The sequence below is a fragment of the Diadema antillarum genome, unplaced genomic scaffold, assembly GCF_040938485.1.
Source record: "Diadema antillarum isolate AM-2024a unplaced genomic scaffold, OU_Dant_1.0 scf00000157, whole genome shotgun sequence".
Classification (NCBI taxonomy): domain Eukaryota; kingdom Metazoa; phylum Echinodermata; class Echinoidea; order Diadematoida; family Diadematidae; genus Diadema; species Diadema antillarum.
Genome location: NW_027271046.1, coordinates 1,037,352 through 1,058,737, shown reverse-complemented (window position 1 = coordinate 1,058,737; position 21,386 = coordinate 1,037,352). Strand labels below are relative to the sequence as shown.

The 21,386-nt window shown below is 39.7% G+C and overlaps 2 protein-coding genes across 2 annotated transcripts in view; one reads left to right on the top strand and one right to left on the bottom strand.

Annotated features, from left to right (window-relative positions):
- The window catches only part of LOC139722098 (ATP-binding cassette sub-family C member 5-like), a 105,227-nt gene that overhangs the window by 28,709 nt on the left and 55,132 nt on the right, over window positions 1-21,386 (top strand). Inside the window, exons 8-13 of the mRNA XM_071633420.1 lie at window positions 1,930-2,077; window positions 2,776-2,924; window positions 6,777-6,884; window positions 7,300-7,605; window positions 8,540-8,809; window positions 8,980-9,183. Of these exons, the coding sequence (XP_071489521.1) occupies window positions 1,930-2,077; window positions 2,776-2,924; window positions 6,777-6,884; window positions 7,300-7,605; window positions 8,540-8,809; window positions 8,980-9,183 (1,185 nt within the window). The remainder of the gene's footprint in view (window positions 1-1,929; window positions 2,078-2,775; window positions 2,925-6,776; window positions 6,885-7,299; window positions 7,606-8,539; window positions 8,810-8,979; window positions 9,184-21,386) is intronic.
- On the bottom strand, window positions 15,776-20,713 carry LOC139722108 (sialidase-1-like). The gene is made up of 3 exons (XM_071633428.1): window positions 20,038-20,713; window positions 16,885-16,979; window positions 15,776-16,364 (listed from the first exon to the last, which is right to left on the bottom strand). The coding sequence occupies exons 1-3, from the start codon at window positions 20,657-20,659 to the stop codon at window positions 15,963-15,965; spliced, it is 1,119 nt and encodes a 372-aa protein (XP_071489529.1). The 5' UTR covers window positions 20,660-20,713; the 3' UTR covers window positions 15,776-15,962.

Below are 21,386 nucleotides of genomic sequence, written 5' to 3'. Positions count from 1 at the left end.
GAAGTAGAAGAAGAAGAAGAAGAAGAAGAAGAAACAACTCACCGGAAGGGGGGGGGGAGGAAGAATGGTGTGTGTGTGGGGGGGGGGGGCAGAAAACCAAATCAAAAAAAGATAAAAACAATACATAATGATGTCTCGGACAAAATGACAATGTTTATTGTGTTCACACAAGAATTCCATGTTATGTAAGCTGAAATACAACAACTTTCGGCTCGCTCGCTGCGCTCGCTCTCTAAATTTTATATAGAAGAAGAAGGTGAGAACAAAATGTGATGATGGCGCGGCCAAAATGACAATGTCTATTGTGTTCACACATGTCATTTTATGTTTAGGAGGCAAAATGTTTCACGGAGCAGCGGCTGCAATTTCTTTCGTTCTGAAGCGATCGCCAATTGGATCAAAAGAAAGCGCCAACGGTTTCGAAAATACGGGGGGGGGGGGGCGCCAAAAAAATCAAACAAGATAAGAACAAAACGTAATGATGACGTGGAAATATACAAATTTTGGCTCACTCACTCGTACTAATTTAGAGTATTTCTTCAAGTCCTCAGTTTGTTGGTAAAAATCGTTATCTATAAGGCCGTCACTATATCTTGATTAGAATTGTAAGATTTGATAAACAAAAAATGACAAGAGTTCCATGTTTTGTAAGCTGAAATACAAAAATTTTCGGCTCGCTCGCTGCGCTCGCTCGCCAAAATTTATCAAAACAAAAAGGAGATAAAAACAAAACGTAATGATGACGCGGAAATAAAAAATTTCGGCTCACTCACTCGTACTAATTTAGAGTATTTTTTCAAGTCTTCAGTTTGTTGGTAAAAATCGTTATCTATAAGGCCGTCACTATATCTTGATTAGAATTGTAAGATTTGATAAGCAAAAAATGACAAGAGTTCCATGTTTTGTAAGCTGAAATACAAAAATTTTCGGCTCCCTCGCTGCGCTCGCCCGCCAAAATTTATCAAAACAGAAAGGAGATAAGAACAAAACGTCATGATGACGCGGAAATATAAAAATTTCGGCTCACTCGCGCGTACATGGGGGACATTTTCATGAAGCAATTTGTCAGATATCTCGTCTGACAAACAGTTAAAAGCTACTGAAATCCTTGCTTCTGATTGGCTGAGAGCAAATTTTGTCCGACAAGTTGTCGGACAAAATGCTTCATGAAATGCCCCCCTGATTTAGAATATTTTTTAAAGTACTCAGTTTCTTGGTATAGATAAATCGTTATCTATAAGGCCGTCACTATCTTAATTAGAATTGTAAAATTTGATAAGCAAGAAATGACAAGAATTCCATGTTTTGTCAGCTGAAATACGAAAATTTTCGGCTCGCTCGCTGCGCTCGCTCGCCAAAATTTATCAAAATTCATTACATTTAAATCACTTTCAAAAGACCCCTTGTAAGGGCTTGAAAAGCATATCATGTGGACTTTGCTTAAAGTCCCTACCGGGACCGGGTTGGGGTTGAACACTTAGTCTTTTTCAGAAATTAGGGACGCAATTTTCGCGCTTGCCCCGGGCGCCGTTTTCCCTAGATACGCCACTGCCTCCAAGTATGTATGTTTTTGTTTCTCTGGATAAAGAAGCAGTCAAACTGGGGCCTATAAAGCAATCCTTGTGTTACAACGATGGCAGAATCTTCAGGTAGTTATAGTGCATATACACATTGAACTTCCAGTGGTCTATGCCCCAGTAAAAGAAGAAAACTGTTCCATTTATTTATTATTGCTATCATTTTTGCTATCATCAATTTTGTTTTCATAGAAAAAAGACTACAGATTTTTCATTGTACTTCAGTATTTCGTAATTACTGTTAATTCATTATTGTTATTGTTATTATTATTATTATTATTATTATTATTATTACTATTATCATCATCATCATATTTTGCTTATGTCGTCGTCCCTTCTACACTCTTTTCAGGTCGTGATAGCCAAACTTACAGCTCGGCTAAGGCAGAAGGGTGTCAGGCTTACAGACGAACGAGTTCGTCTAATGAACGAACTATTAACGTGCGTTCAACTGGTCAAGATGTACGCCTGGGAACAACCTTTCACACGAACAATCTCAGGTATGCTCCATTAAGATCGGTCTAGAAAACAACGACCTAGTCTTTGGTTTAGGCATAAGGAGTTTTTTTTTTTTTTAATTCGCAATTCGGTCCCAATGTCAAAGTTGCAGACAGACTTCACAGTGACATATACTGCTTTGGGATGTTAGTATGGCACGAGCAAGCTTCAAGTCCACGTTTCTCAATTTGACATTGAAATCATTGATGAGGTTATTTAACTTTAAATGCATCGAAACATAAGCATTGTAACCAAATATGGCACTTCTCAGTTTCGCCATACTGGCACAACACAGTGTACTGTCAAACTTGAGGAGGTGGAGTGTCCGATCTTACATTTACCGCGATAAGCTGCGATCATATTTAACTACCGGTGATATTTCGCGGGGCAGTGATAACAAAGTTTAAATGCCTTTGGGCAAGTGGTACTCATTTGCGCATCTATCCTGTTTATTGTAATAAAGTTACTGGACACGTCATCAGTATGTTCACTGAAGGACGTGCAGATATGTTATAATATAAAAATATCTAGCACATTGTTCGGACACATAAACAATTAATCACAGTCAAGAAGTTGTCATTGTCTTGCGTGATTTCATGGTGATGGATTAGAAAAAAAGAAACTGAAGAAAAAATATAAAATCATGAAAAAGAGTCGTGCCGAAAATTTCTTTCGGAATCGCTCGTTTTCGTTTCGGCAGGCATTCGCAAATCGGAAGAGTCGATTCTCCAAAAATCGGGCAATCTTCAGACGATGTCCGTTTCGGGATCTTTCCTCATCGCTCCCTTGGGGACTCTAGCTACTGTCGCCGTCCACGCGTCGCTAGGTTACGAGCTGACGTCAGCCCAGGTAGGTATGAATGTCATGCCGTTATGGAGAAGAGAGCGGGCAGAGGTGGAAGCTTACAGAACTGGACCGTATAAGAGACGATTATGATATATGACTACACGATAACATTACTGACATTTTATGAAACGTGGTATTCCCCGGCATTCTTAAAGATGACTTGTAGCATTTAAAGAATATGTGTCTACTTGAGCTCAAATTGTTATTCAGTTGAGCAGCAAGTACTGAATGTATCTTCTTCGTTTCCATTCACTAAATATCTCACTACGATATCTGTGGTCACTATTTGGTAAATGAGGTTGCATTCTGTGAGACTCGTTTTACATTGACGTCCTGTGGCGTGTTTTCGTAAATTTTCGATACATGAGCTAGTCCGACTTTGTCTTAGATTATAGAGGGCTTGTTTACTGATGCATTCACACATTATACGAAAATTTGTCTCAGATGACTGCGTAACGAAAGATTGTTCAGTCCTGCTACTACCGAATACATTCCAGTGCTACACATTGCAATACTTGACATCAAGTTTACACGCCTTATATAGTTGGTGCTCCGTCAGGAATGAAATTCATGAACAGGCCCGTCCATCCAAACTGATTAGGTTCTTAGGTGACAGTGAAGAGAGCTGATTGGGAACGGGGGGGGGGGGGGGGGGGAGGAGGCGATTCATATTCAGATTCAGATTCATTTATTGTCCATTTAGGAAATTCTTCTTGTTAACATATAGGCTTACACAAAGGAATATATAGGCCTACATACATACATACATACATACATGCATATATTCATGTACATGTACACATAATATCTAGTTCTAATATTTAATATTAAATCTACATTATAAGTAAATACAATTTTCAATATATACACAATTATACAAGCATAATTTTTACTCACAAGACAGTAAACACATACATCATTACAAATTCATAATTCATCACAATTCATTATATTTACCAATCAACAACAAAACGAAAAGTTATGAAAACGATGGGAAATTATGCAATAGTGTAGACAGGGAGATGAAATAAAGACGACGATGATCTGTGCATCATCAAATCAGGGAAAAGATGTTTGTCAAGTCAAGCAAATAAATCGACGACTCGTATGTAATTCATTTCAATTGAACTCAACAAAAGGTAAGACAAAAACAAAGTACTAACAGACTAATACATTCAATAAAATCATATTGGCAGTGATTTGTAAGAAATAAAATCATAAGGTTTGATGGAAAAAAAAATATATATACAGTATAATATGTATAGATATACTTCACAGTTTTATGTGATCTGTTTCAGATTGTTACAGGACCTATAGTTAACACCGTGAGATTTCATTATTCTAGAATACCTACTATCGATGAAAGTGGGCTTTACAGTCATCTATATTATTTATTTGTGAAAGCAAGCATCAAAGCATGTCCATGTCACAATGTCTACTGCATATGCGCATTATCACACCAGTACTTAACGACGTTTTATATGCTTGAAATCAAATGTAGAAGTAATGGCAGATAGATAATTGATTTCGGTTGTATGTTAAGAAAAGATATGTTTCTTGCTTGTCCTTTGTAATCAAAATAAACGCAATCTAACGTATCCGATGTAATAATGCTATATAAAATCGTGTAAGTTGCCTTAAAAGATTCTGAGTATAAATCTAACCTTGTTTAACCCACCGATTCTGAGATACACTTGTAACCCATATCCTCACTACCATCACTTTCGACGCTCACACTGAAATTGAATAATGTGTGAATCAGGGAAATAGACGTTCATATAAACCTGACGTGAACTTTTATTGCAATAAAATGATCAGTAGGAAACATGGAAATTATCACTCTACATTGGGTATATTGAACGGGCTCATTTGGAGTGGGATAAAAAGAAACAACGAAAAAATGAGTCATATACGTACTTGATTAGGGGCAACAATGAGCTATAAATATTTTGCTCAAATAAGGAGGGTATCTTGGAATACAATTTTGCCTGGTACCTTCATGTTCACATAAATCTATGTGTCGCTTCAGAATTTTATCTGCCGTATTATGTTTACATGGGATCACATTCTGGTAATGAAAATATCGTTCGTATGCTCAGCGCCACTGAAATGACGCATCTAGAATCATTCTGCGCAATAATTATCATTATTTTCATAGATTAATAAACAGTACGATAAACGTGTTTGCGTGCATGATGTAGCAAATAAAAGTTGCGAGCGAGGACATTTCGTTATGGCTGAGTTTTATGATCAGTCGAAGCAGTATGAAAATGTAAGCACAGACGTGTGATGCCCGTGTCTGCAGTTCTTAAAGTGCAGATTCACTCCTTTCAAAACGGCGTCAATAACGTAAAATCAAATGAACATACTGTAGTGATTTTATTAAAATCAGACCTAAAATTACACACGTCTTCATGAAAGAATGATATAATCAGCAACCATATATGCAAATTAGATGAGATGATGACGTCATAGCTTCACAAGTCTCCCACTGACCTGACAAAGCTTAAATCAATTTGCTATTTTTGCATGAATTAAAAAGGAAAAAAGTCTTGTTGCAGTAACAAAGCAATAGTTATTTCTAGGCGAGAGGTTCGTATGTTAAATTATTGACGAGAGACATAATTTTTTTCTATTTTCTTTTTCGCACAATCCAACGGAAAAGGCGATGACATCATCATATCATTCAATTTGCGCATATGGTCGCGACTATACGGATGAAGGCGTGTGCAAACGGCAAAATCCCATAAATATCTTACGTCATGTCCAATTTTGATGATACTTCTACCATTACTTGAGTTTATTTATTGAGGTTAAAAACTGTTATTTCTTGTTTTTTTTTTTATTTGGCAGCTTTTTAGTGAACAGAATGTTCCATAAAAATACATATCCGGTTTACAAGATGTGGTGAAACTAAAGGTATATGTATACATCGTGATTTAAATTATCATGAAATATGAAACAGGCTTATCATACAGGTAGGCCTACTCCAGTTAAATCGAAGTCATCGGGACCTGCAATTTTGTGTGTGTGTGTGTGTGTGTGTGTGTGTGTGTGTGTGTGTGTGTGTGTGTGTGTTTCGTTGCGTCGAAATTTCGTTATAGCAAATAGATATAAAGTGTATAAAGATACTATACTAATTTTGGAACATGAATTTTACTTCGATGTATCCGAAATTTCATTCTAGCCGTGTACGTTATAACGACAGTGCACTGTAATCAGTGAGCAATATAGATTGTATTTTCTACAGCGGAATGTTTGATGGGGTTGCAGGGGTTGACACTAAAAAGCAAAGCTGGAAAGCGTGTCAACCCTGGAATAAATCTATCATGTGCATTTACTAACTTACGAAGAGGTGTTATAAAATGGGCTTTAGTATCTCTGCAATCTGATCGGTCAGTATCATGCATTGATTTTTACTGATCCGCCCTGAGCCATGCCTTCGGTAAAATCAGAATGCATGGCTCAAGCCTTGTATAGCATTTTTGGTGTACCGGACTCATGGTGGGAAAAAAGGTTGAATTTAATGAATTTACGGGCCCATTTCATAAAATGAATGATTCACAGGACTATTTCGTGGATCGGTGAGAATTGGATCCTCTCATTCAACTTTGGAAACAGTCTAAAACCAGTTCTAAAGTTCAACTCGCGCATCCAGTTCTCACCGATCCACTCTGTCCTGTAGGCCTACAGATGCTTGCGCCAGCCTTGTGTTGAACATGGCGCGACATTGCTCTTTACACATTTGTTACACACTCGCTGTATTTGAGACGCGGTGACTATCGCACATCGGAAGCCTTTAACACAATATGAAATATTCACACAATTTTGGTTCTTTTGTATTCTCCATTCAAGGCTTTCACCTTGCTGAGTCTATTCATGGGTCTGTCCGTTTGTCTATACATGCTGCCAACTGCCGTGAAACCACTGGTCGAGTCAAAAATCGGCGCGAAGAGAATCAAGGTGAGGGCTGCATGTGTTTGAACATATATACACTTTGTAATATTTGATTTGGACACGGAAAACATTGAGAAATATCTTTGTTTTTTTAAGATGAATAGATCAAACCAGATAGTCATGATACTGGTATAAGCAAGACGTTCAGGCCTACTCGGAGATGTGTGTAGATATACTGTTTTGAAAAATAATAACTAGAGAGAAAGACGGCCCCTTTGGCACTGTTTGGTGAGTTGATTTTGAATTTTGAATCAGGAGTTGTGGTATGTTTTTAAGTTGTTGCTAAGCATGCTAAGGAAGCCATGGATACTTAGTAATCAGGCAGTAGAACAAAGGCTGATATCGTTGGGCATAATCAATCAGGAAAAATCCATTCTGACGACCATATTATTATCTCTCTTGTCTTCCACCGCCATCGCAGTCGCTTCTACTGCAAAAGGAATCGTCCGTCACGGTCGAACAGCCCAGCGACAAAGACATCGCTATTAAGGTGACCGATGCCTCATTGACATGGACCGATCCCGAAGCTCCAAGGGACATCGAGCATTCCGATGACGACGACCTGGTTAATGAGGCTACGGGGCGGCGGCATCAGTCGCCCAGTGCTTCTAGGGAAGCACGAGAAAGGGCGTCGTCGTCGGGGCGAGATGAAAGCGAGGACGCGCTGCTCGACCTCATCAAGTCACCGAAATGGGAACTCCGCGATATCAGTCTCACTGTGGAGAAGGTAAATTGCCATAGCAACAGGGAGCAAAGATGATGCTTTCTTTCGCAGGATGTGCGTGCACTTACACATCGCGTTTTGTTCGTATGTTGCCTTTTCTTTTTGTGAAGCAGGGTACGTGCAACTGTGCCTATGGACTGGAACGAAACGATCCTACAATAAGTCTGCAGTGAAAGGATTTGAATATAGATAGTCATAGACTTGACATACAAATGAATAGATTTGTATACAGATAAAGGGGAAGGGAGAAAGAAAGATTGATAATTAAACATAATGAATTAGAAGCTTCAGATAAGCAACTAGACGAGAAAGATGAATAAGTTAAGATTGTGTGGATAACATAAGTACGGAAGAACGCATTATAGTGAAATGCACACCGTGAACAAAATATGCAAATCGCATTGCTACTTATATCGATTAATGTTGCATGATATTTTGCCTCCTTTATTATGTATCTCGATTGGCATCTTTGTACCCTATCTATCATGACGTGTTTCTTTGTTGTTGTTTTTTCCTGTTTCTTGCATCTAGACCCTGGATTTAGTGGTTAAGCTACCTGGTACGTGGTTAAGAGTTAGATAATATATTTCTTGAGACGTATTCAACACGAACAACTGAAGCCAAATACCATCAAACCAAAGATCTAAAGATGTTCGTCACAGTTGTTTACCACTTTTTTTTTCTCAAAAGATTCATAAGTGCTTCTTGTTGTTCCAGTGATGGCATATAAAATGCCCTATATTTGATTTGAACGCCGTAACCGACACATAGGTAATCGATTGAATATCGAAAGAAACCAACATTGGTCCTCAACTTTCTTATCTTCGTTGTTATAGTAACGAAAAGTGGTAAGTTCGTGAACACTGAATCTTATTCTGGATAAAGTATTAGTCTAATTTTCATTCATTAAATATGGAATATATTTGTTTCTTGAAAGGGCAAACTAATTGGAGTATGCGGCAGTACGGGCAGTGGGAAGAGTTCGCTGCTCTCGGCAATTCTTAACCAGATGTACTGTGTGGAGGGCAAAGTGGAGCGGGCGGGGAGCATCGCGTATGCCTCACAGCAGGCGTGGATTATGAACGCCAGCGTGAGAGACAACATCGTGTTCAACCACCCTTTCGACAGCACGCGCTACCACCAAGCCGTCTGCGCCTGTTCACTTCGACCTGACTTCAAGATTCTGACGCATGGCGATTGCACAGAAGTAAGGTTTGGCTTAATTACATAATAGTGACGGCCGTGTACTGAGTTTTCCCCAGTGAATACTGATGAAGAAGTCACTTTGCAACACTTAAGGCTGAAATATTGCAGCTACCTTAGTAGCAGCTTAACAAGTTTTACAGATGTCATAACTGATGTCTCATTTCTTCTCAGGTCGGTGAGCGCGGAATAAACTTGAGTGGGGGACAAAAACAGAGAATAAGCCTGGCACGCGCCCTCTACGCCGACCGTGACATTTATCTCCTTGACGACCCGCTTAGCGCGGTCGACGCGCACGTGGGTCTCCACATCTTCAAGCACTGCATCAAGGAGGCATTGCGCGGGAAAACAACGATCTTTGTCACTCACCAGCTACAGGTAAGAACGCTGAAAACGCTTTGAGTGACAAATTTCTTATGTTTGCTTTGGGGCTTGTTGTTGTTTCTTTGTGTGTGTGTGTGTGTGTGTGTGTGTGTGTGTGTGTGCTTTGATGTGTGCGTGTGTTTGTGTGTGTTGGAAGAATGTTTGTTGGATTTAAACTGACTGTGTGAAATTGAAGCCTTCTTGAGTACAATGTATCAACAGAAGTTTGATTTCGAAGCATTCTTGGATGAGAATTAACAATGTGAATTTGTTGCGTTTTTGTGCGGTTGCAGCGTATGTGTGTGGTTTGTTTGCTTGTTTGTTTATTCTCCATTTCACATCAATAATACACAAAAAATTGCAGAAGTCATTTATGCATCAAAGAAAGATTACAACATAAATGGATTGCCCATCTCCATTTCACATCAAAAATACAAAAAAAAAATGCATAAGTCATTTATGCATCAAAGAAAGATTACAACATAAATGGATTGCCCACTTCACATTCACATTGTTCTTACATTGATGGAACATAAAATAATTTTTTTTTTTTTGCGATGTCGTTTTCTAATAGTGGTCTGATATTGAATGTAATCTATAGGAGGTAGGCCTACATTGAGCCTGTAAATATAACATCTAAACCGTGGAGCTGCAACTTGCTTGTAGATATAGCTCCATGGTCGGACTACTGCTGATTGTTATTTCCATTAATTTATTGCGCCGACGGACACACGCTCAAAACGTCAAGAAAGGTGGAGCGCACGTTGCTTCACTCGATCATTGTAACACGCACTTTTGTCGAAGAGTCAGTGCTGGTCATCACATCCGAGATTGAAGAGAGTCTGAGCGGAAATCAGAGCAAGGAGGTACTAGGCAAGAGTACCTCCTTGATCAGAGCAACCAATGGAAGTAGTGACGTGAGGGCCCTTCAGGGCTGACAACGTACGAAATAGCAGGTCACTTTGCGGTTTCATGACATTTGCTCCGGCGACAATTGCTCCCATGACATATCTGCGTGCTAAGCCAAACATAACTTTTACCCACAAACATAACCCTAACCCTAATCATAATCCTGACATCAAACTAAACCTAAAACACTATATCACAACCCTAACCGTAAGGAGAAAATAAGACTGGAGCAATTTTCGCAGGAACAAAATGTGTCACACATTTTGCAATCGAAACTCGTCGTTAGTAACGGAGGAAAGACGGTATTTTCAATGACGGCAATTACAGGAACGTGATATTCTTTTCCTCTTTTTCAATTTCACCTATATTTGAGTATGAAATCTTGACAAAATAAATGCCGATTGAAAGTGTCCTCGAACACAATGAATGGTAAAAATTTACGTATTATTCCGAAATAAATCAATTGCTGCGGAGGTTGAAACGATCATTTTAAACTTGACGGAGGTATAGTTATCTTCAAGGATGTTGAAGACATCTACAGGAAAAAGAAAAAAGGGAAAAGAGGGAACGACGTGGTGGAGACAGACAAGATGAATAAAAGGTAAAAGATTCACCAGAACAAAACGGGTCCCACTTACATGTAGGCCGGTAGAAATTTGACAATGATCGTTTTCTTCTTTTACCAGGAACTGCAAAGTTTGTGCAACTGATTGACACATTGCCCTACATCGACGAATTTGAACTGCAAAGTTTGTTTTGAATTGTGACCAGTCATTGTTAATTTCTTTGCTATATGTGTACACTCGCATCAACTCAATATATTTGCACGTTTTGAATATAAGTACTATTAGTCACAACCACATGACTAGGTAATGAATGACGCCACCGCCTGATTTCATTCCCTTAATTACATATGGCAGCGAATAAAAGCACCCTTTGTTGAAAACTCTGAAACTTCGAAATTCATGACTTCTTAGATCAACGTAGATAGTATAATCGTAAATCCAGTTTCCATTTAACTCCCGAGCTATACTGCCTGTGTAAGTAGGTGCCTTTACTCCTATTTATTCTAGTCAACTTTAACATGGTATCACAAATTTCGTACTCGATCAACTTCATTGTAAAAGCATCTTGCTGATCTGAAATGCTCGCTGAGTATCACCGACTGCGAATGGGTCTTGCTGCTGAGACATACTTGATATCAATTGTTTAAAAAATCGTGGCAGCATAAATTATTCAGATTTTTCAATACTAGCATCTTGAGGTACTCATGCCCAAAACTTAACAGCGTACAACTTTATCTAATGCACATATTATTAAAACATAAGCGCATGTAAGCAGAGTAGGCCTACTCTGACAAGTCACGACTGTTTGATATGAATAGTGGTGTTTTTGTGGGGTTTTCTTATTTTTTTTTTTATACACATGCCCGCCATTGGACTGTGAGTGTCTGATGCTACCGGTTGTGAGTAATAACCCTCTTTCAAGCTCCCTTTGACTAGTAGAAAAGCAAACAAAAAAGACATAGTTCTGCTGTCTGTATGCTTGAAATAGACAGTAGAAGGCCATTCAGACAGTCGGTGCAGAATATTTACCCGGTTTTCATGTGAATCACAGCGTGGCGAAATCATTGTGGTGTGACAATATGACCGTGTTGCAGCCCAGTGTGGTTTTAGAATCCCACGCAGTATTCGCATTGAAACAAGATGTTTTGCAAGATGTATCCTTGTGCTTTGATCTTGTGACTACGCCAGTAATGTGGGGATATCATGTAGTAAGGCATTCCCAAAAACCAGATACAGGATAGGTTAAAAAAAAACAAACATAACTATACCTCTTTCGACAGCCGCTCCCTCTCTAAAATAGTTGGCGTTATAATACTACCATGAATCAAATTTTGTATTAAGAAACTTAGAATCACGCTGCCAATATGAAACGATGTGCACTATGTTATGTAATTTGTTAGATAAATCTATGATCTTTACACGGATCAACTACATTTACCCTGAGTGCCATGCTAACTAGGCGCCAGTCTTGTTTCCAATCTCGAGAAAGTTTTATTGTTACTAGCCCCATGGGGCTTTTATGCTCCCATGGGGCGGACCAACGAGGAGCGTATATTCACTACCCCCCTCTGCTACCGTCTCACAGTATGTGCCCACTGATCTCTACAGGAGTATATGGATTTCACGTTGTCCCAGGTACATTGGTTTCAGTGTACTCCTATTGTGCTAGAAAATTATGTTCTCACCTTTCAGTCTAAAATGCCGCTAGCATTCACATTTTCACAAATCCTCACTAGAGTATGAAATCAATAATACACTGTGCTGTCAAAGTAACCATGCTGGGAATGGGTAAGGATCGAGTCGAATAAAAACAACACAAGTAAACGTCTAAGCAGATCAGTACCTTGATCAATGATATACAGTGTGAATAGAAAAAAAAAACACACCACAAACTTCATATATCGGTATCTTTGTATAGCTGACTTCAACGTTTAAATGCAATTGTTTGTTTGTCATGTCACGTGACCACATGGTGCAACGAAAAAAAAAAAGAGAACACTTTCCCTGCATAAAGTTTCAAAGAAAAACTTGATTCTCATGGGTTTGCTTCCTTCTATATACAATGTAGGCTGCCCTGAATGTCTTGTATACATTGTATAGATAGAAGACGATGAGTTTTGATTTCGACTTAAACAAAAAGACGTACAATTATATGCACCACCACAGCTTTTACTACGATACGACAATATTGCGGCTATTTAGTATCATCATACATCGTTATATCATAACGACTATCACAACCATTGCCATCACTACCACCATTATTACCATTATCTCAGTCAAATACAGCGCATCTTCCGTCGTTTAAAACAATTTTCATTAAAACGACTTTAACAACTATATGAAATAAACGCAAATATCCTTGGTATTTTTTATGAGCTGGCCCTATCTAAATATAGACTGGACGTGTATCACACCTTTCTAAGTTTTTAATTTCCCTCGTAGTCTTTAAAGGGACTGTACAGTACTGGTTTAGGTGGGGATTCATGTTTTGAACATTCCTTAAGTGAGATACTGAGAAACCTCTTATGAAATATGAAAGAGCATGTAATTTTAAGAAGGATTCAATGTTTATTTGATGAAAATTGGTTTTCAAATGGCTGAGATATCCAAAAAAGTGATGATAATAATAAAAGACTACAGGCCACGCTTTTTGTCCCCGCCGAACGAGTTCGAGCAGGGGACTATGAAACGGGCTCCGTACGTGTGTGTGTCCGTGTGTCCGTCCGTGTGTCCGTCCGTCCGTCCGTCCGTCCGTCCGTGTGTCCGTGTGTGCGTCCGTGTGTGATCAAAATCTTCAATTTGCTACTTCTCTGTCATTTATGAGCCAATTTTGATTCTGTTTGCTTTATATGATAGCACTACATGGGAGCTTTGAAACTTCTACACAGAATTTCAGTCGTGACCTTTGACCTTGACCTTTGACCTATATTGTACATTTTGCTACAAAATGCTACTCCTTCGCCATTTCTAACCCGATTTCGATTCCGTTTGCTTTATGTGATGGCACTAGGTGAGGGCTTCAAAACTTCTACACAGAATTTTGACCTTTGACTTCTTTGACCTTTGACCTTGATTTTTTGACCTATATTGTACATTTTGCTACAAAATGCTACTCCTTCGCCATTTCTAACCCGATTTCGATTCCGTTTGCTTTATGTGATGGCACTATGTGAGGGCTTCAAAACTTCTACACAGAATTTTGACCTTTGACTTCTTTGACCTTTGACCTTGATTTTTGACCCATATTGTACATTTTGCTACGAAATGCTACTCCTTCGCCATTTTTAACCCGATTTCGATTCCGTTTGCTTTATATGATGGCACTAGTTGAGGGCTTTAAAACTTCTACACAGAATTTTGACCTTTGACCTCTTTGACCTTTGACCTTGATTTTCGACCTATATTGTGCATTTTGCTACAGAATGCTACTCCTTCGCCATTTCTAACCCGATTTCGATTCCGTTTGCTTTATGTGATAGCACTAGGTGAGGGCTTCAAAACTTCTGCACAGAATTTTGACCTTTGTCTTCTTTGACCTTTGACCTTGATTTTTGACCTATATTGTACATTGGCTACAAAATGCTACTCCTTCGCCATTTCTAACCCAATTTCGATTCCATTTGCTTTATGTGATGGCACTAGGTGAGGGCTTCAAAACTTCTACACAGAATTTTGACCTTTGACTTCTTTGACCTTTGACCTTGATTTTTTACCTATATTGCACATTTTGTTACAAAATGCTACTTCCGGCGGGGACATATGTTACGCACCGCGTAATTTCTACTTTTCCTTGTTATTAGGATCTCTTTGTTTCACCTTAATTGTTTTTGGATATCTCAGCCATTTCAAAACCGATTTTCATCAAATAAACTTTTGATACCCTTATAGAATTGCATGCTCTTTGACATCTCATAGAGTGGTTTCTGAATATCTCGCAAAACGTTAAAAGCTAAATCCTCACCTCGACCAGAGAACGGTCAAATGATCGATACAAGGAGCCTTTCCATCAATTTTGTGTTGTTTTTCGTGTGATTATTTGATTTATTAATTCTGCATAGTAAAAATAAATACAATATACAATACATTCATCATGTCGGATTACACATCATGAAAAATTTACAAGTAAACGATGTCTTCCGAAACAAAATATCGGGATTGAGCAACAAATGCTATGGAAGAAGGTTTTGAGCAAGCAGTTTGTGGAATTTGCACCTACGAGCAAAATCGCATTCATATCTCAGGCATTGAGGCGAGTCACGGACCCCTGACTGTGCAACGACCCGTGCTATATAATGTTCACAATGCGTCTATACAGATATTGTGGATCTGCCATTGGTGCCATGATATGAACTATAGTCGATGCGAGACTCTACATTTTTATGCGTGTGAACAATGCAGAGTGTTTATTATGTGTATGTTATATACTGTGAAGTTATGAATTACATTAGAAGTCTGAAGAAAAGCGTTGAACTGTTTGAACTTTACCTACACTTCACAATGTTTTACTCACTTCCCTCCCTGCATACCCTGGAAATTAACATTTCAGACAGCTTGATAGACTGCAATTCTGCCCAGCATAATAACACCACCATGATAAATCCAACCACAATATCTGTAAACATATTACAACGCCACGCACCGACTATTACGTGATTACACATTTGGTAGAGAGGTGAGTTGTGCATAATGATCTCGTCTCGAGGATAAGTGCCGTGTGAGGCCTCGAACCCTGGGCTTCTCATTGATACGAGAAAACCACGATACTTCCACAACTGTTTTATGGTCTGCAGTTAACTTTATATATATATACCCATCTAGTAGATAACTATGTAATTATGTAATGATAGCTTTTAACGTCCATTAACACTGGATGTTGCGTTTGCTGAATAGCTCCATGGATATACGATGCGTTGGTAACCTTTAATACCATGATACCGCCCCCCCCCCCCCAAAAAAAAAAAAGAAAGAAAGAAAGAAAGAAGAAGAAGTGATGATACCGGTAGTTATTCTACTGCATAGCAAAGCAATGACATCTGATGCACAGATGTTCAGCAAGCAAAACATCATGTAAAGTATACTGATACACTGATTCTCTAATAATATTAAATGTTTTTCTTTTTTGCATAACTTCATAAAAAAAGGTTATTCCTGACGACCAGCCACTTGTCGTACGATTCCAAGTCATAAGTCCTTCACCTACCTTTGAAGAAAAGACTGCATTGGTCTGATGTTTTCGCCAACACTATACACTTTAGTGTGCACGTGATATCTAATGCAGTATAACAGATGACGGTGGCAAGAACGACACTGAGGCAATTAATTGAGGCGAATTTTGTAAAATTCGATGTACTCGTAGTCGCTGCGCTCGAACAGTAGTCCCAGGTTGTTCTCGTCGATCTGCGTCAGGGAGGAGTACTCGCTGGACCCGTTGAAGACCTGGAACCGATGGGGCCAGGTCTTTCCGTAGTCCAGGCTCCACTGGAGTGTCATGTCGACGCGCTTTTCGGAGTTGTACGGGTGGGAGAGGAAGAGGGTGTCGTTGACGAGAGCGAGCGAGGCGAAAACGGATGGGTCGAGAAGGGACCCCTCGGCCGTAACGTTCTGGATCGGAAAGGTAATCCCGCCGTCGACACTGAGACCCTGGAGTCGACAGTGACAATGGAAGCGCTCCTGGTTTCGAATTGTGGCGAAGATGTTTCCGTTGTTCAGTTCAATGATCTGTGACGGATGGGGGGAAAATGAGACTCGATAATTTTTCTCTGACAGTGCTGAGAAACTGAAATCAATCCTTTGATTGGTCCATATATGGCGCTTTACCTTTCTAGAATTTCATATGTTTTTAATTTATGACTTAATCTGTAATTTATTGTTCTACGCATCATTCATGATAGTCTGGCTTCCACACCCTCTGCTCGCACTATTTTGCTATACAGGATATTGACGCCGACAACGTCGAAAACTGGAGCAGGTTTAGATGGATTCGGCAAAGGCGGCGACTTCGTCGCCGCGGAGGGCGCATTTTGTAAAAGGAGTCCAGTTGGCAAAGGGTCTGGAAACCAGACTACATTCATGAAGATCTTTTGCAGGATACTGAAGGTTATATGCTGATAAAGTCTTCAATTACCTCGTAGATTATGATCTGTAATTCATTCACTTTCTTCAGTTGCCGTCGAAATCGCTATGAAAAGAAAAATGAACCATCTTACAGATTGCAATGTGTCAAAAAATGTACACTAACCTGGGTTTCGTCAGGTTTGAAGTCGCCGGCAGTCCGTGATTGTTTGTAGGGTATGACGAAGAGGGGGTTGTTCAGGTGCCATGTTTCGCCGTGATCTGTTGGGAAAAGTGTATGATTATAATACTCAGCATATCATCACCTCGTGTAAAATCAGGAGAGGGTTTGAACTACACAGCCTTTTATATGTCGTAGCATGTGCGTGGTATAACCCGTGGCTCTCAAAATGATGCGATCTTGAATCCACATTGTTATGTTCTCCGTATATAAAGTCGGATGCAGTATCTATACTGATGCTGTACACAACATGTGCATTTAACAATGGTTCAGTAAATTTGTTCCATATTGCCTGGTGCGCACAGGTCGACTTTTAATTAGCAAAAAGTGCATATAATTTGTATGCAACACGTGCAATATCACTTGCCCACCCGAATAATGATTAATCGAAGATGACAAAGTAACAAGGAAAAGTAGAAATTACGCGGTGCGTAATATATGTCCCCGCCGGAAGTAGCATTTAGTAGCAAAATGTACAATATAGGTCAAAAATCAAGGTCAAAGGTCAAAGAAGTCAAAGGTCAAAATTCTGTGTAGAAGTTTTGAAGCCCTCACCTAGTGCCATCACATAAAGCAAACGGAATCGAAATCGGGTTAGAAATGGCGAAGGAGTAGCATTTTGTAGCAAAATGTACGATATAGGTCAAAAATCAAGGTCAAAGGTCAAAGAAGTCAAAGGTCAAAATTCTGTGTAGAAGTTTTGAAGTCCTCACCTAGTGCCATCACATAAAGCAAACGGAATTGAAATCGGGTTAGAAATGGCGAAGGAGTAGCATTTTGTAGCAAAATGTACAATAAAGGTCAAAAAATCAAGGTCAAAGGTCAAAGAAGTCAAAGGTCAAAATTCTGTGTAGAAGTGTTGAAGCCCTCACCTAGTGCCATCACATAAAGCAAACGGAATCGAAATCGGGTTAGAAATGGCGAAGGAGTAGCATTTTGTAGCAAAATGTACAATATAGGTCAAAAAATCAAGGTCAAAGGTCAAAGAAGTCAAAGGTCAAAATTCTGTGTAGAAGTTTTGAAGCCCTCACCTAGTGCCATTACATAAAGCATACGGAATCGAAATCGGGTTAGAAATGGCGAAGGAGTAGCATTTTGTAGCAAAATGTACGATACAGGTCAAAAATCAAGGTCAAAGGTCAAAGAAGTCAAAGGTCAAAATTCTGTGTAGAAGTTTTGAAGCCCTCACCTAATGCCATCACATAAAGCAAACGGAATCGAAATCGGGTTAGAAATGGCAAAGGAGTAGCATTTTGTAGCAAAATGTACAATACAGGTCAAAAATCAAGGTCAAAGGTCAAAGAAGTCAAAGGTCAAAATTCTGTGTAGAAGTTTTGAAGCCCTCACCTAGTGCCATCACATAAAGCAAACGGAATCGAAATCGGGTTAGAAATGGCGAAGGAGTAGCATTTTGTAGCAAAATGTACGATATAGGTCAAAAATCAAGGTCAAAGGTCAAAGAAGTCAAAGGTCAAAATTCTGTGTAGAAGTTTTGAAGTCCTCACCTAGTGCCATCACATAAAGCAAACGGAATTGAAATCGGGTTAGAAATGGCGAAGGAGTAGCATTTTGTAGCAAAATGTACAATAAAGGTCAAAAAATCAAGGTCAAAGGTCAAAGAAGTCAAAGGTCAAAATTCTGTGTAGAAGTGTTGAAGCCCTCACCTAGTGCCATCACATAAAGCAAACGGAATCGAAATCGGGTTAGAAATGGCGAAGGAGTAGCATTTTGTAGCAAAATGTACAATATAGGTCAAAAAATCAAGGTCAAAGGTCAAAGAAGTCAAAGGTCAAAATTCTGTGTAGAAGTTTTGAAGCCCTCACCTAGTGCCATTACATAAAGCATACGGAATCGAAATCGGGTTAGAAATGGCGAAGGAGTAGCATTTTGTAGCAAAATGTACGATACAGGTCAAAAATCAAGGTCAAAGGTCAAAGAAGTCAAAGGTCAAAATTCTGTGTAGAAGTTTTGAAGCCCTCACCTAATGCCATCACATAAAGCAAACGGAATCGAAATCGGGTTAGAAATGGCAAAGGAGTAGCATTTTGTAGCAAAATGTACAATACAGGTCAAAAATCAAGGTCAAAGGTCAAAGAAGTCAAAGGTCAAAATTCTGTGTAGAAGTTTTGAAGCCCTCACCTAGTGCCATCACATAAAGCAAACGGAATCGAAATCGGGTTAGAAATGGCGAAGGAGTAGCATTTTGTAGCAAAATGTACAATATAGGTCAAAGGTCAAGGTCAAAGGTCACGACTGAAATTCTGTGTAGAAGTTTCAAAGCTCCCATGTGGTGCTATCATAAAGCAAACAGAATCAAAATTGGCTCATAAATGACAGAGAAGTAGCAAATTGAAAATTTTGATCACACACGGACGCACACACGGACGCACACACGGACGGACGGACGGACGGACGGACGGACACACGGACACACACACGTACGGAGCCCGTTTCATAGTCCCCTGCTCGAACTCGTTCGGCGGGGACAATAATCAAAGCTGTACCCATCGCACGCCATAATCAACATGTTCACTATCGTCACGAATCTTTGTTTTAAAGATCTTTACTTTGATAAGTGTCAGAACACCGTCCTAATACGCGCAGGGGTATAGATCTCCATATTGTAATTTTGAGCATTCGTCAACGCTTTTGTAATCAGTCAGCGAAAAGATGAGCATTCATATATCAAGACTGATCTTAATAAGTGAAATTGATACACTGTAGGCCTACTATGATGAATAGGAATATTATCGACTCTGTCATTACCCGGTGCAAAAGTACGACGAATAATGCTATACAACAGGGCCCCATTTCATAAAAGATTTGGGATAGCAATTCTTGCGCTAGAATGTCAACTTCCCGCATAGCAACAGCCAATCAGGAAGCAAGATTCTTGTCTTTGCCATGACACTTGCTATTGCAGCAAGAGTTGCTGATATAACAACTCTTTTTTTCAATGAAATGACGTCGTTATTCAGAGTGGAGATCTTAATGTGACGGTTGACGGCAAGCTCCACAGCTTGAGCGAGACCACCAGGGTTTCACGAGACATCGCAAGGCTAATACAGATAATAATCGAATCTATAATTTTGCCATTACCATCACTGTACAAGCACTTCATTGCCAAAGACATGTGCCCACAGCCTATGAGTCTTCCCTTGTTAGGTGCGTACTTCTTCTGGATGCCGAAACCGGGCCCAGGAGCCCAGGCCAAACCCATCAGAGCAGGATTGGTGTTGCCGACGTTTATGGGTGATGACCACGTGTAACCCCAGTCCGTGCTCTTCTTGTAGTACACCCCTTTGGGCCTGTAAGGCGACGTGCAGTTTCCTACCGTGTGTAGACAGTAGCCAAATAGTATAAAAGTCGTGTTGGTGTCGTAGTCGATGATCACGAGTCCAAGGCTGAGACCATCCTTGACGTGGTGGTCGTCTTCGATGAATTCTGTGAAATTCCAGTGCAAACCGCCGTCGGTTGAGCGCCTCTGTGCGATGTACTTCGGCGAGGCGTCGGCGCCGGTGTACTTTCGTGGTGCGGAGAAGGCCAGGAGGTCTCCATTTGGTACCTTCACGAGGATCGGGGTTCGATACTTGACAATATGATATCCCGCGTCACGTGATTTAAACATCTCCTGTCTGTGAGTAATATTGATCGAGATCGCTGCCACGGCGTGGGAAAGACAGAATGCCAAGGCATAACATTGGAAGATCAAGCTCTTCATGGTCACACTGAGGAGGGAACCCAAGGATGAGAATGCTATTAGCTGGAAATATTGTTGCGCCGTTGCGACAGTAACAGTCGACCAAAGAGCTTAGAAATCTCTTTGCAGTCAACGCAATAGCAAGATGGAAGAGGGTGCTGTAACATTCAGCATGCCACCAGCTGGAATCACAATCACATGCGCATGCAGCTGCAGTTGAAAAAAAGAAGAAGAAAACGAACAAACAAACAAATAATGAATGATTATGCAAGCGATATCCTCTTCCGAATCAGTTTTAAAGTTGCTTATCAAGATTTATTTTGCAAAAGCTGACCATCTTTGTCCGGTTTGTGGATGTCTGTTATTTTCTTCCTTTTTTTTTAGGGGGGGGGGGGTCGTTTGCCTGTGTATATGGCGCAAAACAATAACATGTAAAAGAGTTGGTCATTATACATACTATAATTGCCGAAAAGGCTCAATCATGTTTTGTCTACAAAAGAACCAAATATAATGTTTTTTTTTTATGGACCATGCATGCCTGGCACCTAGTTATGATCCCTAAATTGGTTAATTCCTGTCTAGACATCATAGACATAATTACTATGATTATTATCCTCTCATTTCCCTTCCACAACCTCACTAATTTGTTGCCGCTTTTTACTTGCTTGAATTGTTCTTGAGTGCACTTCTTAATTCCAAATTCCTCTTTACAAGGGAATGAGATGACTAACAAAGTGTGTTTTTGTGT

Coding starts and splice junctions, on each gene's coding strand:
- LOC139722108 (XM_071633428.1), bottom strand. CDS start 20,659: ATGAAGAGCTTGATCTTCCAATGTTATGCCTTGGCATTCTGTCTTTCC. Junction 16,980..20,037: donor GAAGTGCTTGTACAGTGATG/GTAATGGCAAAA, acceptor TTTTCCCAACAG/ATCACGGCGAAACATGGCAC. Junction 16,365..16,884: donor TCAAACCTGACGAAACCCAG/GTTAGTGTACAT, acceptor CATCCGTCACAG/ATCATTGAACTGAACAACGG.